This window comes from Astatotilapia calliptera, chromosome 7, assembly GCF_900246225.1.
Source record: "Astatotilapia calliptera chromosome 7, fAstCal1.2, whole genome shotgun sequence".
Taxonomy (NCBI): Eukaryota; Metazoa; Chordata; class Actinopteri; order Cichliformes; family Cichlidae; genus Astatotilapia; species Astatotilapia calliptera.
In genome coordinates, this window is record NC_039308.1 from 8,779,143 (window position 1) to 8,801,774 (window position 22,632).

The 22,632-nt window shown below is 40.1% G+C and overlaps 1 protein-coding gene across 2 annotated transcripts in view; it reads right to left on the reverse strand.

The window, feature by feature from the left end:
• Positions 1 to 20,597, reverse strand: part of dennd1a (DENN/MADD domain containing 1A) — a 37,723-nt gene extending 17,126 nt beyond the window's left edge. Inside the window, exons 1-10 of one of the 2 annotated variants that reach the window (XM_026172884.1) lie at positions 20,426 to 20,597; positions 16,104 to 16,168; positions 12,290 to 12,333; positions 11,997 to 12,046; positions 10,952 to 11,071; positions 4,534 to 4,603; positions 4,114 to 4,194; positions 3,781 to 3,834; positions 2,654 to 2,764; positions 153 to 253 (exon numbers count right to left, since the gene is read on the reverse strand). In XM_026172884.1, the coding sequence (XP_026028669.1) occupies positions 153 to 253; positions 2,654 to 2,764; positions 3,781 to 3,834; positions 4,114 to 4,194; positions 4,534 to 4,603; positions 10,952 to 11,071; positions 11,997 to 12,046; positions 12,290 to 12,333; positions 16,104 to 16,168; positions 20,426 to 20,442 (713 nt within the window). In that variant the 5' untranslated portion in view covers positions 20,443 to 20,597. The remainder of the gene's footprint in view (positions 1 to 152; positions 254 to 2,653; positions 2,765 to 3,780; positions 3,835 to 4,113; positions 4,195 to 4,533; positions 4,604 to 10,951; positions 11,072 to 11,996; positions 12,047 to 12,289; positions 12,334 to 16,103; positions 16,169 to 20,425) is intronic. The other variant, XM_026172885.1, reaches the window with a different exon arrangement.
• Positions 20,598 to 22,632: the final 2,035 nt, after the last annotated feature.

Below are 22,632 nucleotides of genomic sequence, written 5' to 3' on the forward strand. Positions count from 1 at the left end.
AGTCAGACCAAAAACATGAAGGTGTCTTATTGAAATATGAACTATACTTTACATATAAATTATATTCTGCAGATCGCATTTGAGTGTGCCTTGGCACCATGTGTTTTACCATGTAGAGAATCTGGAGTGTAGATGATGCCCAGTACACTCACCAACAGTAGTCTAACAGATGCTGAGGCAAGACAGGGATGTAAACATGTTGCCAGTGCATTGGAAATAACATGGCTGCAGACCCATGGACACAAGCTGTTAACTGTGAACACCCAAAGAGATGTTTTGTTTTTTAGACAATATGCAAACTGCACCAGAAAAACTGATTCCAAAGTGACCATATAGACCAAAGTGCTGGTCTAGATGGGAAGTAACCAACACAAAATTAAACTATGGTCCCATTAACTTCCAGAAAGATAGAATAGGGTCTAGGATGAGTGCGCTGTGAAGACGATACCCTAGGGCAGACCTTCCCAAAGTGTGGGGCCCGCCCCCTAGGGGGGCGCAGAGCCATTGTGGGGGGGGGGGGGGTATGAAAAGGGGAAAAAAAACAAAAAAAAACAATGCTTGGACACTGCTAGCACGGGGCTCCCACACAAACGCAAAGCGGGAGGTGAAGCAAACCAACTTCCTTCCGACCCAAAGACTAGAAAATATGGTGAAGCATATCTTCTCTTTGGTTTCACCTGCACAAGTGCTGAGGTAGGTCTCCCCTGCAGAATTGGTTTCCCCTGCATCGGGAGCTGGGCTCTCCAAATCACGGACAAACAGTATCCCACATTCTTGATTTTTAGTTCACAAACACTTCTTGCAATGACTAACTACTCCTGACATTTTGGAGAGGTTAGCTCTTTATACAGAAAAGTTACAGCGGGATACAAATAATATCACGCTGATCCTACCACGATTTGTTCCCCCTGTCTAAATCACGGACAAACAGTATCCCACATTTTTTGATGTTTTTAAACCCATTTTGCACAGAGAGGCATTTTTTGAAAAATGTATTGACAGCAATGTTGAATATTATTACACAGGAAAAAACAACTACACGTAAAATAAGCACATCGTGACGCCTCTGCCTTTCTAAATGGAGGGACAGTAACTGTGTGTGTATGTAAGCGTGTAAAACCTGCAGACAGTCAGATTAACAGTATTTTGTCTCTATCTGCCATTCTGCAATTCATCTCATGTAAACAATAACGTGGAGCACAGCTGACATGAAAAAAGGCACAAACCTTTGACGTTGCGTGACCAGCTCTGTATTCCTCGTCCACACGTAAACGCAAAAGAGGAGTTTTAAAAAAATCTCAGTTTTCGGTGATTAAAAACGCCGTTTACGTGTGGACGAAACAGCTGCATTTTCAAAAATACCCGTGTAGGTGCGGACGCAGCGTAAAAAAGTTAGTAGTTTATTTTCTTACTACCTGTAATTTATTGCAGATTACTTGTATTTGCTTAATTGTTTACTAAATGTTTGAGGTGTAGAATAAACCGCAATGGAGCAAAATATGGGTGTGTGTGGTTGGAGGATGTGTGTGTGTGTGTGTGCGGGGGGGGGGGGGGGGGGGGGCGCAACATTTTTCTTGTAAAACAAAGGGGGGCCCAGCAAAAAAAGTTTGGGAACCACTGCCCTAGGGTACAGTATCAATCCGTTTTACATTCAGACAGCAACTGTGAAAATACAGTTCAAGTCTTCAGAACTTCAGACTGAAGCCTTGAAATTTTCAGACCTATAATATAGAGACATATTAAAGACTCAGGCTGTAATCTCCAAGTTAATTGTTTTGGTCAATGTGGTTTCATATGTCCTCAATGGACAATTAGGTTTATTTTTATAAAGATGAATTCACAACCTGTCCACTGTTTACTACACTTTTTATCCAGTGATAAATAGGATACCTCTGAATTGTAAAAACAGTCAAGAAAGATTAAGTTCTTGTTCTGTCTATTTGAGGGTTAAAAAATGCTCAAATACTCACTTAAACCACCACTCTCTACTTTGAGGGACTGTAAAACTACGAGATTAAAATTTGGTATAGGGTCTTTAAATATGTTCAATTTATTGTACAAAGAATTTAAAACAAACAAACAGTTAATTCAGAACTGGGTTGGGTGGAAACATTTTCGGAGGTGGAGCAAAGGAGAATAGTGATTTTGTTTTCCTTGATAGCTACCTATATCTTTCATTCAGGTAGTTGGAACAACAGGGATGTGGTTGAAAATTAAAAATAGGAAAACAAATGGAAAAATGTCAAAATCTATATTACAGCTACATTAAAGGTGGCTGGATGTCAAAGGGAAACAAAAAAGCAAAACTGAAAGTGAAATAAACAAAATAAAACCAAAGAGATCTTCATTGGCTTTTGCATTTGATCATATAGCACATTATTTTCCATCGTTCAGTAACAACACTTGCCTGTTTACTACCAGTGTTCTAAATATGGGGTGAAATGATATCTGTGGCCACTTTAAGGGAATTGTTTCAAAATGACAGTTTAAAGAAAATCTCTTCATGGTCATTAACAAATTGACAAATTACTGAAATATTCAAGGCCCAACAAATTTCAAATTTCCCACGTGTGGGACTAATAAAGGTTATCTTATCTTATCAAACTGGCAGAGCATTAACAGAGAGAAGAAAGAGGAAGTGGACTCTACTTACAGTGCTAAGTTTGCTACAGCAGATGAGGATTCGACGTTCATAAAGCATACTAGCGTACAGATGAAGCATGTTATTGACATCTACTGCTACAAAGTACTCTGTTAGGTTTCTCTGCAAGGATCAAACAAAATAAGAGAAAAAACAAGAGTTAGTTGTGACAGTAAAGACCAGTGAGAATCACAATGTCAACCTGTGAAACTCCATATTGTGCATTTCATTTGATAAATGCAGTGCAATATGGCAGTCATGTTAACTGCACAATGTACATATGTTTTGGCACATTATTTATGCACTCCCTATAGCACTCCCAATCGAAGTTACAGTAGCTGATCTGGACTAGAAACAATCTAATCCAATGATTTTTTTTTTGTCATTTTCATTACAAGCGGGACATAGTTGATGACTTTTTAAATTGGCTTGAAGACCGAAGGTACTGCTTCGATGTGACCAAAAACTTGTCTTTCCCAGAAACACAACACTCAGGACCTATGGGAGAAATTGGTAACAGTAATAATGTGTAACAGTTAACTGCCAAGTAATAACTTAATCTAGTGCAAAGTCAGCAACCTTTTAAAAAAACCCAAAAAAAACAAAAAACAGTTTGAGTCTATACATTTAGTTTTATGTCCCAGTGATCAATGAAATTCAAATTCTTTCATGTTGGGTAGTTATTTTGACATAAGCTGTCAAGAGGTGAGACTTTGGGTTTACAGGATCAAATATCTGAAGCTATTTTTATTCATTATAATTTTTGATCCTGACAGCCTAGAGCACTTCTATATTTCTGCTCTTACAGAAGAGTACGTCAACTATTTATTTGCAGTAACCCTGTTAATGTACAGCAGATATTACTGTGTCTATGGGTGGAACTTTACCATTCAGTAGGTCTATCTACACACATAGCATGGGATGACCTCAAAAGTCAAAAGATGTTTATGTCCATAAGAAAAAAATACATAAGCACATATTCATGTGCACTCAAAAACCTGTCTAAAGTCTCTCATTTCAAAGTCATAGTTGAGATACGAGTCAGCTGTCAAAACGGTGGGCTTCTGTTTGACAAAATGTAAAGCAGCTTTGAGATTTGACTTTAATGTTTTCAGCATAAAGGAAAAGTAAACACTCACATTCTCAGGTATGCTGGGAAGTTCCTTTGTGTCAGGCACAATGAAATAGGAATGCTAGAGAGAGAGACAGACAACAAGTGTCTGAGTGCTTCACAGTGTGAATAAAGAATGTAGAAAATCTAAGCAGCATTCCCTGCATGATGATTCATAATAACATCTAGTGTAGTAATCCAGGAGAGCGTCACACTTTAAAGCTAAAAATTAAACTTGTTTCAGGATTTTGTATGGGTGATTCCATTATTCCATTACTTCCTCTGTATGAAGGAAAGGTAATATGTGTTTTCCAGTGTAATTACGAGTTTAGTTGGATGTGATGTGTTGAGTCAGACTCACCACACCAAGGTGAATGGGGACACAAGGTTCAGGGATGGGCAGCGTATACAGTAGCAACAGGAGCTCTTGCCACTGGCTTTCCTAAAAAAATAAATAAATGAAAATAATTAATAAAAAAATTAATCAGAACACGCTAAATGCATGGATAGCATGTCCTCATGCGAATAAATACAAATAGCACAGCCTGAACCGATAACCTGTTATGGTGTAGCTAGAGTCTCAGAAAAAGTCCCAAAACTGCAGCTACATTTGAAAGCCCCAGCAAGCCAGGGCCAATAAACAATGACCGTATCTGATGCTAAAAGTAAAATGGACAGAAGATCTAACATGCATGTATTGGCTAATGAAGAGACTGGCCAATGAATTCCTAACTGAGGTGAAGAAATCCAATTTCAAGATGAATCGTGTGTCATTTCTCACCTGTCCTTTGACAGTGTAATCTGCAAGGATATTAAGCAGCTTGTAGAAAACTTCGAACCAGGGAAGGTAGCTACAAAGTCACAAAACCAGTTTTTAATTAGCACAATTCAAGCAAGATGGAAATCATCTATTTTTAAAAAAGGTAGAGTGGAGTTCATTCAGCAATGGCAGAAATAAAGTGAAACACAGGAAACCACAAAAATGTAGACTGACCAAAAATAAAACAAAAAAACAATAGTAATGACTAAGTGCCAAAGAAGGTATATTGGGTAAAATATTCCAAACAATGTGGTAATTCATGTACTCAACAAAAAAAAAAAAAGAAGTATAAGGTGCCTTTGAAAAAAAATTAACAATGGTGATAATGTTACAACAAAAGCGTTTTATTCAAAGGTTTTCATAGTTATATAGAGCCTGCAATGGTTTTAAAGCATTGAGACCATGTAATCAAACAATAATGAATATGAGAAGAGACCGAGTAATATATGCTACCAGTCAAACATTTCGACACACTTTTTCATTTAATGGTTTTTCTTTATTTTCAGGACTCTTTACATTGTAGATTCTCACTGAAGGCATCAACACTATGAATTAAACACATGGAATTATGTAATAAACAAAGTGTGAAATAACTCAAAACATATATTTTAGACTCTTCAAAATAGCCACCCTTTGCTTGCTGGGCCTTTTCCCTTCACTCTGCAGTCCATCCTAAACCATCTTGATTGGGTTTAGTCATCTGGCACAGCACTCCATCACTCTTCTTCTTGGTCATATAGCCCTTATACAGTCTGGAGGTGTGTTTGGGGTCATTGCCCTGTTGAAAAGTAAATGGTGGTCCAACTAAATGCAAAACCGGATGGGATGGCATGTTGCTGCAGGATCCTGTGGTAGCCATGCTTGTTCAGTGTGCCTTCAGTTTTGTACATAAAAATTAAATCCCCAACAGTGTCACCAGCAGGGCATGCCCCACACCATCACACCTCCTCCTCCATGCTTCATGGTGGGAACCATGCATATAGAGACTATTTTCTCACCTTTTCTATCTTACACAAAGTGTGGAACCAAAGATCTCAAATTTGGCCCAAACAAATCTCTTCTACTTGTTGCTTTTCTTAGTAGTGGTTTCTTAGCAGCTATTTGACCATAAAGGCCTGATTCCCCAGTCTCCTCTGAACAGTTGATGTAGAGATGTGTCTGCTACTGGAACTCTGTGTGGCATTTATATGGGCTCTAATCTGAGATGCTTTTAACTTGCAATTTCTGAGGCTGGTGACTCCACTGAATTTATCATCAGCAGAAGAGGTGACTCTTGGTCTTCCTTTCCTGGGGGAGTGTTCATGTGAGCCAGTTTGTTTTTTTTTTCAAATCACTCGATGGTTTTCGTGACTGCACTTGGGGGCATATTCAAAGTTTTAGCAATTTTCCGTATTGAATGACCTTCAGTTCTTAAAGTAGTGATGGAGTGTCATTTCTCTTTACTTAGCTGTTTGGTTCTTGCTATAATATGATTTCCAACAGTTGTCAAATAGGGCTGTCAGCTGTTAGCAACCTGACTTCTGCACAACACAACTAATGGTCGCAACCCTATTAAGAAAGCTAGTAATTCCACAAATAAACTCTGACAAGACACACCTGTCATTATGAAGCTCACTGAGAGAAGGCCAATGGTTTGCAGCGCCATCAACAAAACAAAGGGTGGCTACTTTGAGCAATCTAAAAGAAAATACATATTTAGTTATTTATCAATTTTTTCTTTGCTGTATAATTTCATACAACTTGCTTCATATATTTGATGTCTTCAGTATGTATCTACAATGTAGAAAGTAGTAAAAAAAAAAAAAAGAAAAACCATTAAATGAGAAGGTGTGTCCAAACTTTTGACTGGTGGTGTACATACATGTTAGCTGTATTAGCTAAATTTAATTAATTTAAATTTTATTTTTATAGCAACAAATCACAACAACAGTTCCTCAATATGCTTTATATTCTAAGCTAAAGACCTTACAATAATACAGAGAAAACCTCAACAATCAGATCATCCCCTATGAGCAAGCACTTAGAGACAATGGAAAGTTAAAATTGTTTTAATACACGTGCTCCACCTGGAGACTCTGTTGTCCTGCTGGGAGACTTCAATGCTCACGTGGGTAACGACAGCGAGACCTGGAGGGGCGTGATTGGGAGGAACGGCCTCCCTGATCTGAACCCGAGCGGTGCTCTGTTATTGGACTTCTGTGCTAATCACAGTTTGGCCATAATGAACACCCTGTTCGAACATAAGAGTGTCCATAAGTGCACGTGGCACCAGGACGCTCTATGCCGTAGGTCGATGATCGATTTTGTAATCGTATCAGCAGACCTGCGACCATATGTTCTGGACACTCGGATAAAGAGAGGGGCTGAGCTGTCAACTGATCACCACCTGGTGGTGAGTTGGATCAGGTGGCGGGGGAGGACGCTGGACAGACCTGGTGCACCTAAACGCGTAGTGAGGGTGTGCTGGGAACGTCTAGCAGAGGCCCCAGTCCGCGAGATCTTCAACGCACACCTCCGGCAGAGCTTCAACAGCATTCCGAGGGAGACTGGGGACATTGAGTCCGAATGGACCATGTTCAGCGTCTCCATTGCCGAAGCTGCTGCATTGAGCTGCGGCCGCAAGGTGGTTGGTGCCTGCCGTGGTGGTAATCCCCGAACCAAATGGTGGACACCAGAGGTGAAGGGAGCCACCAGGCTGAAGAAGGAGTCCTATCGGGCTTGGTTAGCCTGTGGGACTCCGGAGGCAGCCGACAGGTATCGACAGGCCAAGCGGAATGCGGCTCGGGCAGTGGCTGAAGCAAAAACTCGGGTGTGGGAGGAGTTCGGAGAGGCCATGGAAAAAGACTTTCGGACTGCCTCGAAGAGATTCTGGCAAACCGTCAGACGTCTCAGGAGGGGAAAGCGGTGCTCTACCTGCACTGTGTATAGTGCTGGCGGAGCGCTGCTGACGTCGACTGAGAAAATTGTCAGGCGGTGGAAGGAATACTTCGAGGACCTCCTTAATCCCACTGACACGTCTTCCGAGGAGGAAGCAGAGTCTGGGGATGAGGGGAATGACCCGCCAATTTCCGGGGGCGAGGTCACTGAGGCAGTTAAACAACTCCTTGGTGGCAGAACCCCTGGTGTTGATGAGGTCCGCCCCGAGTTCCTGAAGGCTCTGGACGTTGTAGGGCTGTCCTGGTTGACACGCCTCTGCAATGTTGCGTGGAGATCAGGGGCAGTACCTGTGGACTGGCAGACCGGGGTGGTGGTCCCCATCTTTAAGAAAGGGGACCGGAGGGTGTGTTCCAACTACAGGGGGATCACACTCCTCAGCCTCCCTGGGAAAGTCTATGCCAGGGTGCTGGAAAGGAGAGTTCGTCCGTTAGTCGAACCTCGGATACAGGAGGAACAATGCGGTTTTCGTCGTGGTCGCGGAACACTGGACCAGCTCTTTATCCTCTCCAGGATACTTGAGGGTGCATGGGAGTTTGCCCAACCAGTCTACATGTGTTTTGTGGACTTGGAGAAGGCATTCGACCGTGTCCCTCGGGGTGTCCTGTGGGAGGTGTTGCGGGAATATGGGGTGTCTGGCACATTGCTACGGGCCATTCGATCCCTATACAACCGTTGCAAGAGCTTGGTTCGCATCGCCGGCAATAAGTCGGACTCGTTCCCGGTGGGTGATGGGCTCCGCCAGGGCTGCCCTTTGTCTCCGGTTCTGTTCATAATTTTTATGGACAGGATTTCTAGGCGCAGCCAAGTGGCGGAGGGCTTTCGCTTTGGTGGCCTCAGAATCTCATCTCTGATTTTTGCAGATGATGTGGTTCTGTTGGCTTCATCGGGTGAGGGCCTCCAGCTCGCACTGGAACGGTTCGCAGCCGAGTGTGAAGCAGCGGGAATGAGGATCAGCACCTCCAAATCTGAGGCCATGGTTCTCAGCCGGAAAAGGGTGGAGTGCCCACTCCAGGTCGGGGATGAGTTCCTGCCCCAAGTGGAGGAGTTCAAGTATCTCGGGGTCTTGTTCGCGAGTGATGGGAGAAGGGAGCCGGAGATCGACAGACGGATTGGGGCTGCAGCTGCAGTAATGCGGACGCTGCACCGGTCCGTCGTGGTGAAGAGGGAGCTGAGTGTAAAAGCGAAGCTCTCAATCTACCGGTCGATCTACGTCCCTACCCTCATCTATGGCCACGAGCTGTGGGTAGTGACTGAAAGAACGAGATCGCGGATACAAGCGGCAGAAATGAGCTTCCTCCGAAGGGTGGCTGGCCTCTCCCTTAGAGATAGGGTGGAAGTTCGGCCATCCGGGAGGGGCTCAGAGTAGAGCAGCTGCTGCTCCACATCGAAAGGAGCCAGCTGAGGTGGTTCGGGCATCTGACAAGGATGCCCCCTGGGCGCCTCCTGGGTGAGGTGTTCCAGGCATGTCCCACCGGGAGGAGGCCCCGGGGCAGACCCAGGACACGCTGGAGAGATTATATCTCTCGGCTGGCCTGGGAACGCCTTGGTATTCCCCCGGATAAGCTGGAGGAGGTGGCTGGGGAGAGGGAGGTCTGGGCCTCTTTGCTTAGGCTGCTGCCCCCGTGACCCGGCCCCGGACAAAGCGGATGAAGATGGATGGATGGATGGATGGATGGATACACGTGAAGACAACACGGATTCAACCATGTGGTAACATTCAAGAGAACATTTGTATCTTTGGCATCAGCTTCAATTTCATTATTACAGTTTCATCATCATACATTTGAATATTAGTTCCAGTAAAATGGTCAAATGGACAGTTCTCTGTAGATCAGGGGTTCATTAACCTCGTACTCAGGCTCAGCAGTTCAAGCTTTCTCTCACACTCAAAAAAAGCTCTTGTTCAGGAGACAGAGCTCAACCACTACTCCCAGCCAACTAATGTGACATTAATTGCCTGGTAGTGGCGATTGGGCCCATGCTAGGTAGGCTCAGATGGACATATCACAACGGATTTAGCATGTACTTACTGTAAGTACATGCTTATGTTTCTTTTCAGTGATTGTTATAACTAGCTAGTATTTGAGTAAAGTGTTATCTGTAACTGGCAACAGCTGTGATTGCCTAGCTTATCATAGACATAGCAAAGTCTTTGATCAAGTTGCAGAAATTAGGTAGCTAAAGCATTAGCTAAAAACAAAACAAAAAAAAACCCACCAACAACAACAACAACACACATTTATAGCAATCACTGCAGGATTTGATATCTGAAACTGAAGGATCTGAAGGATAGGATAATCTGAATTAGTTTTGAACCTACATACCTCTGGCTCATTATACAGCTGGAAAAAAAAGAAGAAGCTGAAAACAAGGTTAATGGCAATATAAAAAACTACTGCAATTCCCTGTACACAGGTTTAGGCACTTCCACACCCTTTAATTTGCAAATGGTTCAAAATACAGCTGCTTTAATTTAACTGATTCAAAGGAAAGACAGTATATTACTCCTGTTTTAGCTCAGCTGCACTGGCTACCTATGAAGGTTTAAATACATGAAAAAAGTTTAGTACTTGTTTTTTAACGTCTTCATAGATTAGTGCCACAATATATTACAGAACTTTTAATTCTGTCTTTTGCCTCCAGGTCACTGAGATCAACATCCTGTTAGTTTTCTGTCAGTGCCTCACCCAAAAACTAAAGGCAACTAGGGCTTTGCAGTTACAGCTGCTAGACTCTGGAATAGTCGGACACCCCATACTGGAAAAAACGAACACTTTTAAATCAGCTATAGACGTACCCATTTTCAGCTGCTTTTAGTCAAGTCTGAGGTCCATTTGACTTGACGTTTCACTCCTGTACTGGCTGCTCTTCCTTGGCTCGCTGTTAAATCTAAACAATATTTTTTTTAGATTTAACAGACAATCCCAACTGGTTGCCCTAAATGGCCCTCTCCGTTTCTGTCAGGGATTTCTTCCTGTTAAAAGGGATTCTTCCTTCTTACTGTCACCAAGTGCTTGCTCATGAGGTGTCATCTGATTTTTTTCATTATGATTATAGGGTCTTTACCTTAGAATATAAAGGTCCCTGATGTGACGGCTGTTGGTTTTTCACTATATAAATTAAACTGATTTGAATTTAATTGAACTTACTAGGATGACTAATTTTTAAAGACTGCAAATAAAGTATAATCACAGAAAATTCAAAAGCTAAAGAAGATGCACGGGCGAGATTCTCAGTCTGATGTCAATTTGTTATCACTAGTGGAGATAACAAAATATGTACAGTATCTTACTGCCAAATTTAACATCTCATCAAAAGTCAGGCTTATTTGTTTTTCTAGACCTTCTTTTATTTGGCAATAAAACAGTTTTATATCAGCTTTTCACAAAAAATCCACAATACAATGAACGCACACCCCACACTCACCTATACACATACTTACCTAAGAATACAGTAGCAAGTGTGTGCACCTGACGAGAGGCGGCAAAAGCCAAACCTCTGTTTGCTCTCAATGTCAGTCAACACAAACGTAAAGTTCTGGCCAACTTGGTTGACAGAAAGACTGTTGGTTGAGAGAGGAGGAGAAGACAAGACTAAGTCCTTTCCATAAGATACAGATACACAAATAAACAGAATATATAGACAAACAGACTTCATATAGAATAAAACGGACATCTGTTAATGGTGCCAAATAAAACTTAATAAAAGCAGAACAATCAATGAATGAATGCTGTTTTATTTGAGCTTAGTTTAGTGGACAGTCTTTAGGCCAGCTCCTGAACTCCCATCAGGTCTGAATAGTTTTAAAAAGATATTGGCGGCAACTGGTGGTATTCCTCAGCCTCCTAGAGATACACCTATGGAATAAAATTTCGAAATCCTACTTCGCCTTGTTCTCAAGTTATCGCATTCACAAGATTTTCAGAAACCTTGACCACTAAGGTTGACATCAAGGTCACTGAGAAACGCATCTAAGATTCTTAGTAGATGAACATATGGTATCAATTTCAAAATCCTAGGTGACTTTCATCTTGATGTTTCGAGTGAGACATTTTGAGACTTTTATGTCCAAGTCAAGATATGACATCCATGTTTTACTGAAAAAGGCAATCAAGCATTGTCACCTATTTAAATCAAACAGGCAAAAATGGACTGTTTTAGCATTTATACTACAGCACCTAACAAAAGCATTGTATTATTTTAATTTCCCCAAACCAACATCTCAAAATGACCCATCTTTAGCTTATAACAACAACATCTAACATTACTTTTTTTCCCCTCTTGGTTCTTAGTGTGGCTAAATACTGTATATAATTTTGCTAATAGCCCAAACGAGCCAAAATACTATAGCATTTAATAGTGTCATTAACATAAATAATAGTGTACCAGCACCAAAAACTTCATTGAATACCCACAGCAATGATTTTAATTCAATTCTCTTAGATTTAATCAACCCTATGTAGGTGCAGATGTGTATGTGTGTATACCTGTCCATGCTGAAAGGGAAGCAGAACTTGGACACAGTTTTAAGAGTTTCCTGTGGTACAAAGAAAGGGATTATAAAGTACATTAATCCATGAACAAATTTAGAGGGGCTCAAATGGAACATGTAATGTGAAGCTATCCATAGAGAACAGTGTGCATAGAGGCATTTACATTATTGACACTACATAATAATTAAAAATTACATAAAAATAATGCTTGTCAAAGAGAAAAAGTGAAAGCATGGTATGTACAACTGTAGAAAAGTACAATACATAAAAAAAAGAAAATGTAAGACCTGATCTCTGTAGTCGTCGGGAAACTGCCGACGAACCTCTGGCCCTGTTAGAAGCATACAGACAGAAAATGACTTCACTGAAATCACCAGCTTCCTTTCAACAAGACAACCCTAAAGACTATGACCCAATCCATGAGGCTTAGGGGTTTCCCCACTTTCAGTATATGTATGAGGAGTCGCTGGCAGACACATTCAGTCTTGTACGCACATGATCTCTTAGTTAATTTCTGCACCCTTAACTCACAGTGCTGTGACATTAAACCTTAAGAGGAAAAAAAAAACTATGAAAAATCTTCTTTCATCATCTTTTTTTATGTTTAGACAAAATATGCAAATTAATTATCTGAGAGTTATCACTCACCCCTTTTGTAAAAGAGAAACCTGACTGACTTTGAATTTAAAGTTATTCTCATAAGAAAAGAAAAAAAAAGCAGAAAAAGTACAAATAAAAAATTGAACAAATCCAAGTGACCCAAAAATTTGCAGTTCACATGCATGAACTTGAGTGACATCCCATTCTTAATGGGTTTACTATGATAACAGCTTCAGCTCTTTTGGCAAAGCTTTACACGATTTTTAGGTTAGGTGTTTATAGGAATTTTTGACCAATCTTCCAGAAGGGCATTTGTGAGGTCAAACACTGATGTTGGACAAGAAGGCCTGGCTCACAGTCTGCCCTCTAATTCATCCCAAAGGTGTTCTGTCGAGTTGAGGTCAGGACTCTGTGAAGACCAGTCAAGGTGTTCCATACCAAATTCCCCCCATCCATGTCTTACGGACCTTGCTTTGTGCATTGGTGCACAGTCATGTTGGAAAAGGAATTTTTTATTTTGTTGCTACACCAAAATCATGTCTGCACTCATCAGCAGATTTGATCATCACTGTATGTTCTGCCCAGGAGGTGAGCTTGAGCTTTACTGCAACATGTTGAGTGCTGCACTGTTCCCTCATATGACAAGGGAGAAACAATGTAAGCAAGGGTATAAATCCCCCTTACAAATGACACTTCTAATATAAGCATTCTGCTTAAAACAGTAAATAAAAAACAAATGGATATTGCATCTTGAAGACTGCAGTTTCATCATTTCCTCTGCAAACAGGATAAAATTCTTAGAAATACAGCCAACAACCTCTCCTCGGTATCCAGGAAATTAGTCACTTGCTGCAGATAAAAAAAACTTTAGAGACAGAGTTGAGATATATCACCATAACTCAGCTGGTGCCATCATCTTAACCTCTTGAAATGTTCCTACTGACATAACTTTTTTCTTGCTAGCCAAAAATTATGAAATAATCACAAAATAAAATTAAAGTTTACAATAGGGCTGAGCCATATCATACCGTTCACAGTAATACTGGTATAATGTTGGGCAACGATAAGAAAATGAAATATCGTGATAGAATATGGGTAAAACGTGCATGCACAGTGTCTTTGTTTTCATACACACATGGCGGAAAAAGCATGGCAGCGACGGAGAATGAGAAGGGCGAAAGCGGATCGTTGAATGAAACAGATGAACCAGAATTGGTTTGTAAAAATGCTGCAACTTCAGTGTGGAACTGGTTTAGCTTTCGTCCGTCAGATACACAACAAAGTACTATTTTTGGTAGAGCATGCTAGCAGGCCGTCTTTATTACCGTGTTTTTTGGAAAATACGGCACACTTAAAATTAATCCTTTGATTTTTCTGAAAATCGACAGTGCCCCTTATAATCCTGTGCGCCTTATGTATGAATTCTGGTTGTGTTTACTGACCTCTAAATTATTTTATGTGGTACACATCTGTCAAAATCTGTCAAATGTTTCAGTACGACTTTGCTAAGCTACGAACCCGCACCGCTTGATGAATTGTCGGAGCATTACGGCTATCGTAGGCAGGAGCCTCGCGGAGTGATACGTACTGTGCTTCAACATAATATTATCGTATTGTGTGTATAACCTCTTTTTAAGTTTTGTGGATATTATACATGGTTATGCTGAGGATATGTCGGCCAATTTCCACTGGAAATGCCTTTTGGTTAAACTGTCAGCAAGGAATTTGCATTTGCACTGTTAAATTTTTATATTACTTTAATGCACATAAAAAACAGCTGCTTGTTTAAGTGAAAATACATTGCTGGGGTTTTCTTTGCACTATAAAGTTGTGGAGTTGTAAAGTATTTTGTCTAGTGTCAATTATATTGTCAGTTATATTGTTATCGCAAATTTTCAAATGTATATCGCTATAAATATTTTTGGTCATATCACCCTGCTCTAGTTTACAAAACAGTACACTGGCACAGGACCCTTTATGTACTAATCCGTGACTTGTTGTCAAGATTTCATAATTACTATAACCAACACCCCAAGGTTTGGGCCATTCCACTCTATGTGTGGGCACACTTCATCAACAGATAGGACAGAAGAAAAAAAGAGCAATTTCACATTTCCACATTACCAGAAATCTATTAAAAGTAGTGCAAGGGAAGTGGTAGTGACAGAGATATTGACATGATAAAGCAGTGTAGTTTGTTGTCTGCTGCAAAACGTGTAAAAAGTGTACCAGAGAACTATCCACAGTAATATGCAACAAATGGTGTGGCCCTTCTCTCAACGTTTTGGAATAAGTATGAGATTGCACAAAGAGACAGGAGGCCTAAATAGCTAGCTTTATTCCACCTTCTCTTTTGGGAAAGGGTAGGCTCGACTTTATTTTTCCTGCGGAGGCTGAACATCCTCTGAAAAAGCTGCTACAGATGTTGTATCAGTCGGTGGTTGCTAATGCAATTCCCTATGCTGTGGTCTGCTGGGAGAGCTCTACCAAGAAGAAGAACAATCACTGGCTGAATAAAATAATCAAGAAGGCAGGCTTGTTTGTTCGACCCTGTGGTGGCAGTGTTAGAACAGAGAATGCTGTGTAGTTTAAAGTCAGTTGTGTACAGAGAAACTGAGGAGGTCTTTGGTTCCCCAGGGGATCAGACTGCATAAAACATTGGAGGGGAAAGTGCATTAGGTTGGGTAAAAAAAAAAAAAAGTCCCAAGAAAAATATTCGATTCCAACTGAGTTTTTTTTTCTAGTGTTAGAGAATGGAAGGTAGATAACCAGCAGTGAAAATTGTATTATGAGCAGATGTGGATACTAAGGATGTGTGCAAAGAGTCAACTAGACTACTAACTGTTAATAATGTGACTAGGCAGTACCAGATGTAATACTCATTTAATCTAATTGTTCACATTTTAATTGACGCCCAAACTCGGCAAACTGTTATGTTCTAAGTGTTATACAGCTGTCTTCCACCAGATATACCATAATTCAGTGAATAAAACAAACAACAAAACAATATCAATACAAACAATATCATCCACCAGGACGACTCAAGAAGAATGTGATTACTGGTTTCAAATGCCTTTATTTGGACAACTTTTGGAATTGTCCACTAAATGGTTCTCAAATGTAACAAGATATCTGAGTGTTTCTTAGTCTTAGACTAGTCATCTAGTCAAACTTTATTTCCTTGCTAAGTCAGCTAAGAAATTAGTTGGTTAGAACATTTCTAGTGGATACTATGATGACAAGAACTATAAAGATATGATAAAGATGATAAATCGATTTATTTTCCACGTTAATTAAGTACGTCTGGTTTGGTCAGGGTATTTTTATAACTATGACCAGAGAACATTTTGTGATTAATGCCTTGAAAAATTCTGGTAATTCTAACCTTGAAGGGGTTCTATGTATTGAAACATATTGGATTTTACATTCATTATTACTTGTTTATGTACACCTAGTTCCATGATCAATATGTAAAAGAAAATGTAATTTTTAAGGACTTACCAGAACTGTGGATGCCTGGGTTGGCCACCTCCATATACACCTCAAAGGTAGACCCAGGGTTCTCCCTGCAACAAATAATTAAAAAAAATAGCTTTATGGGCGCCAGTTTAGTTCAGTTAGATGAGCAGGCGACCATATGCAGCATGGCTGAGAGCGGCTGGCCCCAGGTTTGAGTCTGACCCACGGCCCTTTGCCACATGTCTCCCCTCTCTCTTTCCCGTCAGTTCTCACTGCATCCATCTAATAAACCCAAAAACAAAGGCCAAAAAATATATTTGTAAAAAAGCTTTGTTTACTTATGTTGCATACAAAAATGAAAGAAAATATAACACAAGAAACATATAACCAAGAATTAGACATCCATCAAAAAGATGAAGGAAGAAAACTGGTAAAGGACACTGCAAAGTGGCCTACACGAAAATTGAAAGAGCAGCAGGAATTTCTGGTAAGTACTGTAGTATTAATGTTTCTCATGGTGTCTGTGCACATATGTCGAGATCTGTCCACCATATTGGGTGTGATACCACAGGGAGAAATATTCCCAGACTGACTGGCAGTGGTTCCTGGAGGTTACTGGCTTTGGGAGAAAATGGTTGCAAAGAAGGTGCTCCACCAAAGACAGCCTAATGATTGCTTTGGTTAAGTGACTGCTGAGCTACAGCCAGGAGGTAGAGCAGGTCTCGCAGCATATAGGGAGTGCAGAATTATTAGGCAAGTTGTATTTTTGAGGAATAATTTTATTATTGAACAACAACCATGTTCTCAATGAACCCAAAAAACTCATTAATATCAAAGCTGAATGTTTTTGGAAGTAGTTTTTAGTTTGTTTTTAGTTTTAGCTATTTTAGGGGGATATCTGTGTGTGCAGGTGACTATTACTGTGCATAATTATTAGGCAACTTAACAAAAAACAAATATATACCCATTTCAATTATTTATTTTTACCAGTGAAACCAATATAACATCTGCACATTCACAAATATACATTTCTGACATTCAAAAACAAAACAAAAACAAATCGGCGACCAATATAGCCACCTTTCTTTGCAAGGACACTCAAAAGCCTGCCATCCATGGATTCTGTCAGTGTTTTGATCTGTTCACCATCAACATTGCGTGCAGCAGCAACCACAGCCTCCCAGACACTGTTCAGAGAGGTGTACTGTTTTCCCTCCTTGTAAATCTCACATTGGATGATGGACCACAGGTTCTCAATGGGGATCAGATCAGGTGAACAAGGAGGCCATGTCATTAGTTTTTCTTCTTTTATACCCTTTCTTGCCAGCCACGCTGTGGAGTACTTGGACGCGTGTGATGGAGCATTGTCCTGCATGAAAATCATGTTTTTCTTGAAGGATGCAGACTTCTTCCTGTACCATTGCTTGAAGAAGGTGTCTTCCAGAAACTGGCAGTAGGACTGGGAGTTGAGCTTGACTCCATCCTCAACCCGAAAAGGCCCCACAAGCTCATCTTTGATGATACCAGCCCAAACCAGTACTCCACCTCCACCTTGCTGGCGTCTGAGTCGGACTGGAGCTCTCTGCCCTTTACCAATCCAGCCACGGGCCCATCCATCTGGCCCATCAAGACTCACTCTCATTTCATCAGTCCATAAAACCTTAGAAACACCAGTCTTGAGATATTTCTTGGCCCAGTCTTGACGTTTCAGCTTGTGTGTCTTGTTCAGTGGTGGTCGTCTTTCAGCCTTTCTTACCTTGGCCATGTCTCTGAGTATTGCACACCTTGTGCTTTTGGGCATTCCAGTGATGTTGCAGCTTTGAAATATGGCCAAACTGGTGGCAAGTGGCATCTTGGCAGCTGCACGCTTGACTTTTCTCAGTTCATGGGCAGTTATTTGGCGCCTTGGTTTTTGCAATTTTGAGACTGCTGCATCCCTCTGCAAGATATCTCACTATTTTTGACTTTTCTGAGCCTGTCAAGTCCTTCTTTTGACTCATTTTGCCAAAGGAAAGGAAGTTGCTTAATAATTATGCACACCTGATATAGGGTGTTGATGTCATTAGACCACACCCCTTCTCATTACAGAGATGCACATCACCTAATATGCTTAATTGGTAGTAGGCTTTCGAGCCTATACAGCTTGGAGTAAGACAACATGCATGAAGAGGATGATGTGGACAAAATACTCATTTGCCTAATAATTCTGCACTCCCTGTATATACCTTTTTACAAGAAACTCACCTAGAAGACAGTGAATATCTTAGGCTAAAAACCTAGTTGGGTGGGTCAAGTATGTTTTTCTTCTTTCACAGCAAGTAGTAGCATAGGTGTAGCTGTATTAATACATAAATGGTAAAGGTTGGTAAAGTGAGCTAGAGATAAATATGTGACAGGTTTTGATTTTTCAGGGAGTCTTACATGGTGAGGAAATTACCATTATGAACATTTACTGTTCACTAAATTATTCTTCAGAGTTCATACTCAAAACATTTCCAAAATTTGTAGAACTATCCTCAACAAAGGTCTTGATAGGAAGAGATTTCAATCGTTTATTTAATCCTTTAGTCGACAAACATCCGCTGTGAAACAGACTGTGGGCAGGCACAGGGGTTTGGCGCATTTGAGAATTATGTCTAAGATCTACAGTTCCTCATCATCCATATCGCCAGACAACAAGGCAAAGCAGTGGAAATCTTTCTGTCAGATGACATCATTTATCCAATGAAAGAGTTGAAATTAGTTGTAGACCATGCACTATGTCTTGGGGGTTTTTTTGTCTTTTTATTTTACACATCCCCCCAAAGTTCAGGGATTGCAAGGGGTGGGTTTAAAAAATTGATTTTCCTATTCAAATCAGTTTTAGTTTGAATAATGCAATATCGATTCATTAAATCCTGAATTGATTTTTAAATATATTTATTTAGCCAGAAACACCAGAATCTCAGCTTAAAGCTCACAAAACTATTTCAAAAAACCACCAAAGAGTTATAACACCAAATGATTAAAGAGCAGGTAAACACATTCCACAGAAAGATGTAAATGCAAAGCACAACCCGGCGGCACGAACACAGACAACTCATCGGGTGCTAAAAGTCGACATCTCACAGATTCTGAAGCTGCAGGTTTGTCACCCTCCGACCAAAATTCACTGAAAAAGCAGCAAATGAAGATCAAACTACGCTTCGCATTTGAAAAATATTTGTCATAAATTCCCACAGGGTACTTCCAGTTTACCACCAAAAATTTGTGTTTCTGCATTATTCACTTGCTTACTAGGCACCAGTCTACCGTTGTGTGTGGTGCTGTCGACTTTTTTTTTTTTTTTTTTTAAATGAACTCCGACCAGAAAGCCTAATTTCTGCTGTTCAATACCAAATAAGTGTAAACTTTTACAAAATATGCCAAATTGCAAAACGCTGAGCTATGTCTTTAATAAAACCTCTGTAACTTAGCTCTGCTTCACTTCAGCAGCATCAGGTAATGTTTATCTGTTGATTCATGGGTTTCTTCTGTTTTTGACATTCTGCAGAATATTTTTAAGCTGGTTATCTGCTATAAAAAGCCAGGCCAGGAAAATCTCCTTTATGTTTTTCTGTGTTTTATCCTCAGCTACTTTGACACAAAGGCATCTGTTATGATGCTTACACCTCTGATACAGTCTCACAACTGTCAGCTTTGGTTTTATACATAGACATAAAAAATTTTAAGTATATGGATATATACTGATAAATTATCATAATTATAATATGTCTGACTGTCTGAGTTAAATTGAATCGAATTGAAATCTTGAAATTGAATTAGTTATAGTAATGAGTGATGATATCCAGCCCAAACTGTAAGGATTGTTCTTAAAAAGCAGGCAAAGTAGGGCCTCCACATAACCCTACTAACATGGTGTCTCAACACAGTGCGGGACTTTTCTTACTAAATCTGTCCTTATAGTGATATAAATCTCATAAATACACCATATCTGTATACCAAAGCCAATCTATAGATCAGTTGTCCTTTTCTATCATGCCACGAGAGTAGCCTGCAGTCATCGTCTCTGCTGCACTTCTCAGTCCTGAAAAGTAGCATCCGGTTTTGGGGGAAAAAAACATCTAATGCAGTTACCATGCTTAAAGTGGCTACATATCCACTCACTGTCAGTCACCGCTAACCGCGCGGAAAGCTTTGAGTTACTAGTACACCTCAGTGTCATTAAAAATATATAAATAAAAGGTTCTTATTTTTTTGTTTTGTTTTCCAGGTCCCTTCAGTGTTTTTAGCCAGGGCCTCATACTCTACGATATCTTCTCCATGACTCTGTGGAACACTGCTAACACAACAGTTTTAACTAACGCACCGAGAAATATACTTACTTGATTCGAGACCCCATCCTCTATTTGGTCTCCCCGCCGTGGCTGGCAGCAGACGCGTCACTCCGTATTTTTCTCAAGCTAACCTGCCCGTCACACACAACAGTACACCGCCATGGTGAATCGCCATGCGTAAGTCACGCTCCACTTTGTGCCGCTCCTGGGATTTGTAGTCTTCTAAATAGAAGACGTGAATGTCAATAACATACAGCTACCTAGTATTAGAAACTACAGCTTCCACAATACGTACAAGACGATTGGGTCGCGTGGTGCTGTAGCCGATAAAGTTTCTGTTACTCAGCATTTACTGTAACGGTAGCTCCAGTGCAGTTTATTACATCATTTTGAGGTTTTATAGCTAATAATTAAAAACAGTTTTGGAGATAATTTATAGTTTATTATAAAGTAGTAATATTTTCTACCAATATTAATTTTGAAATAATCTAAAATATAAATTATATTATTTATGTCACAAACATTTTGTTTTTAAATGTAATGTAATGTAAAAGGAAAATAAATGAAAATGACAGCTACGTGGATTAACAAGAGGAAAAATTGGGGCGGATGCTCCAAAAAACAGCAGATTTGTGTGTCCTGTGTTTTTTCCTACAGTGAAGCTGTTTTTTCCAAAACACTAGAGCAAAATAGAAAAATGATAAAACAAAAATTCCCACAAAGTTTACATCTTTGTTCTACTATTCTCTAAACTGTTCAAAAATATTTAAATGAACCTTCTGAAAACACATCAGACCTCAATAGGAAAAAAAAATTACACTGGATGTCTATGCTGATGTGGACTGGATAATCTGTTAGGATGCCACATTGTTTGATGGAAATGAAAATTATCAACCTACACAGGGCTAAATTCAAAGACAGTCCAAAAATCAAAGAGGAAAAAACTGATGCAACAGAATAATCTGTTTTTGCTGAAATTTCATTGCTGCAATTCAAAGTGGTATTCAGCAGTTTATATAGCCTCTACATGCTTGTATGCATGACTGACAACATTGGGGCATCCTCCTACTATGATAACAGACAGTATCATGGGGGATGTCCTCCCAGATCTGGACCAGGCCATCACTGCCCCACAAACTGAACCAAAATATAATGTCCAAGAGGCTTTCTATTAGAAATAGCTCAGGCGAGTTTGGGGGCAGGAGGAACCTAGTGCACAAGCTTTGGCAGTGACAATGGCTCCAAGGATTTCATCCCAATGTTGAATGGCAGTCAGGGTGCCGTAGCCTAACCTGTAGAGGTCTGTGCGTCCCTCCATGGATATGCCTCACCAGACTATCACTGACACACCACCAAACACCAAAACTTTTACAGGCAGCATGACATTCTCCACAGCTTCTCCAGACCCTTTCACTTCTGTCACATGTGCTCTTGGTGAATCTGCTCTCATCTGTGAAAAGCAAAGGGTGCCAGTGGTTGGCCTGCCAATTCTGATATTCTATGGCAAGTGGGCTCCATGGAGCTGGACAATAAGCACAGAGCCTACTAGATGGCATCGGGCACTCGTGCGTATACACACACACACACACACACACACACACACACACACATATATATATATATATATATATATATATATATATATATATATATATATATATACTTTAAATATATATTTATTTTCTCAGTTTACAGCACTTTTGTTATAAATGTTGGTCAGGTTGTTTTAGTTTAATTATGTTTTGGGTGTGGTTCACACTGCAGAGACAAAAAAGGTGAAGCTTGAACTAGTCTGGCTCTGTCCCTATTCTTAGTTCTGTATCAGCCTGCAAGCCTGGACCATAAGATTTGCAACAACACCTCCTTGAATTCTTTTGTTAAAACCCTGTAATTAAAGGCTGCACTTCAATCGCATATTGACGTTTGATTGATGCTGAATCCACTGTGGTGGTGTACAGAGGCAAAAAATATATAAAATCCCAACAAACAAACAAAAAACAACACTGACCCAAATAATCATGGCAAAATACTATTGCCAAAGCATCAAAAAATACATATACAAATAATTAACACAACATAGCTTAAAACAGCACAAGGATAAACGTATATTAATTCAGTTTAATTAAATATGCTTGATAAATAAACAATTGTAAAATGTATGCACCTGTGTGTGTTCAGGTCTCTCATTGTTCTTTGTTCTTTTTTTTTTTTACATTTTGATACAAAAGTTTGCTTTAGTAATTTTGTATTACAGA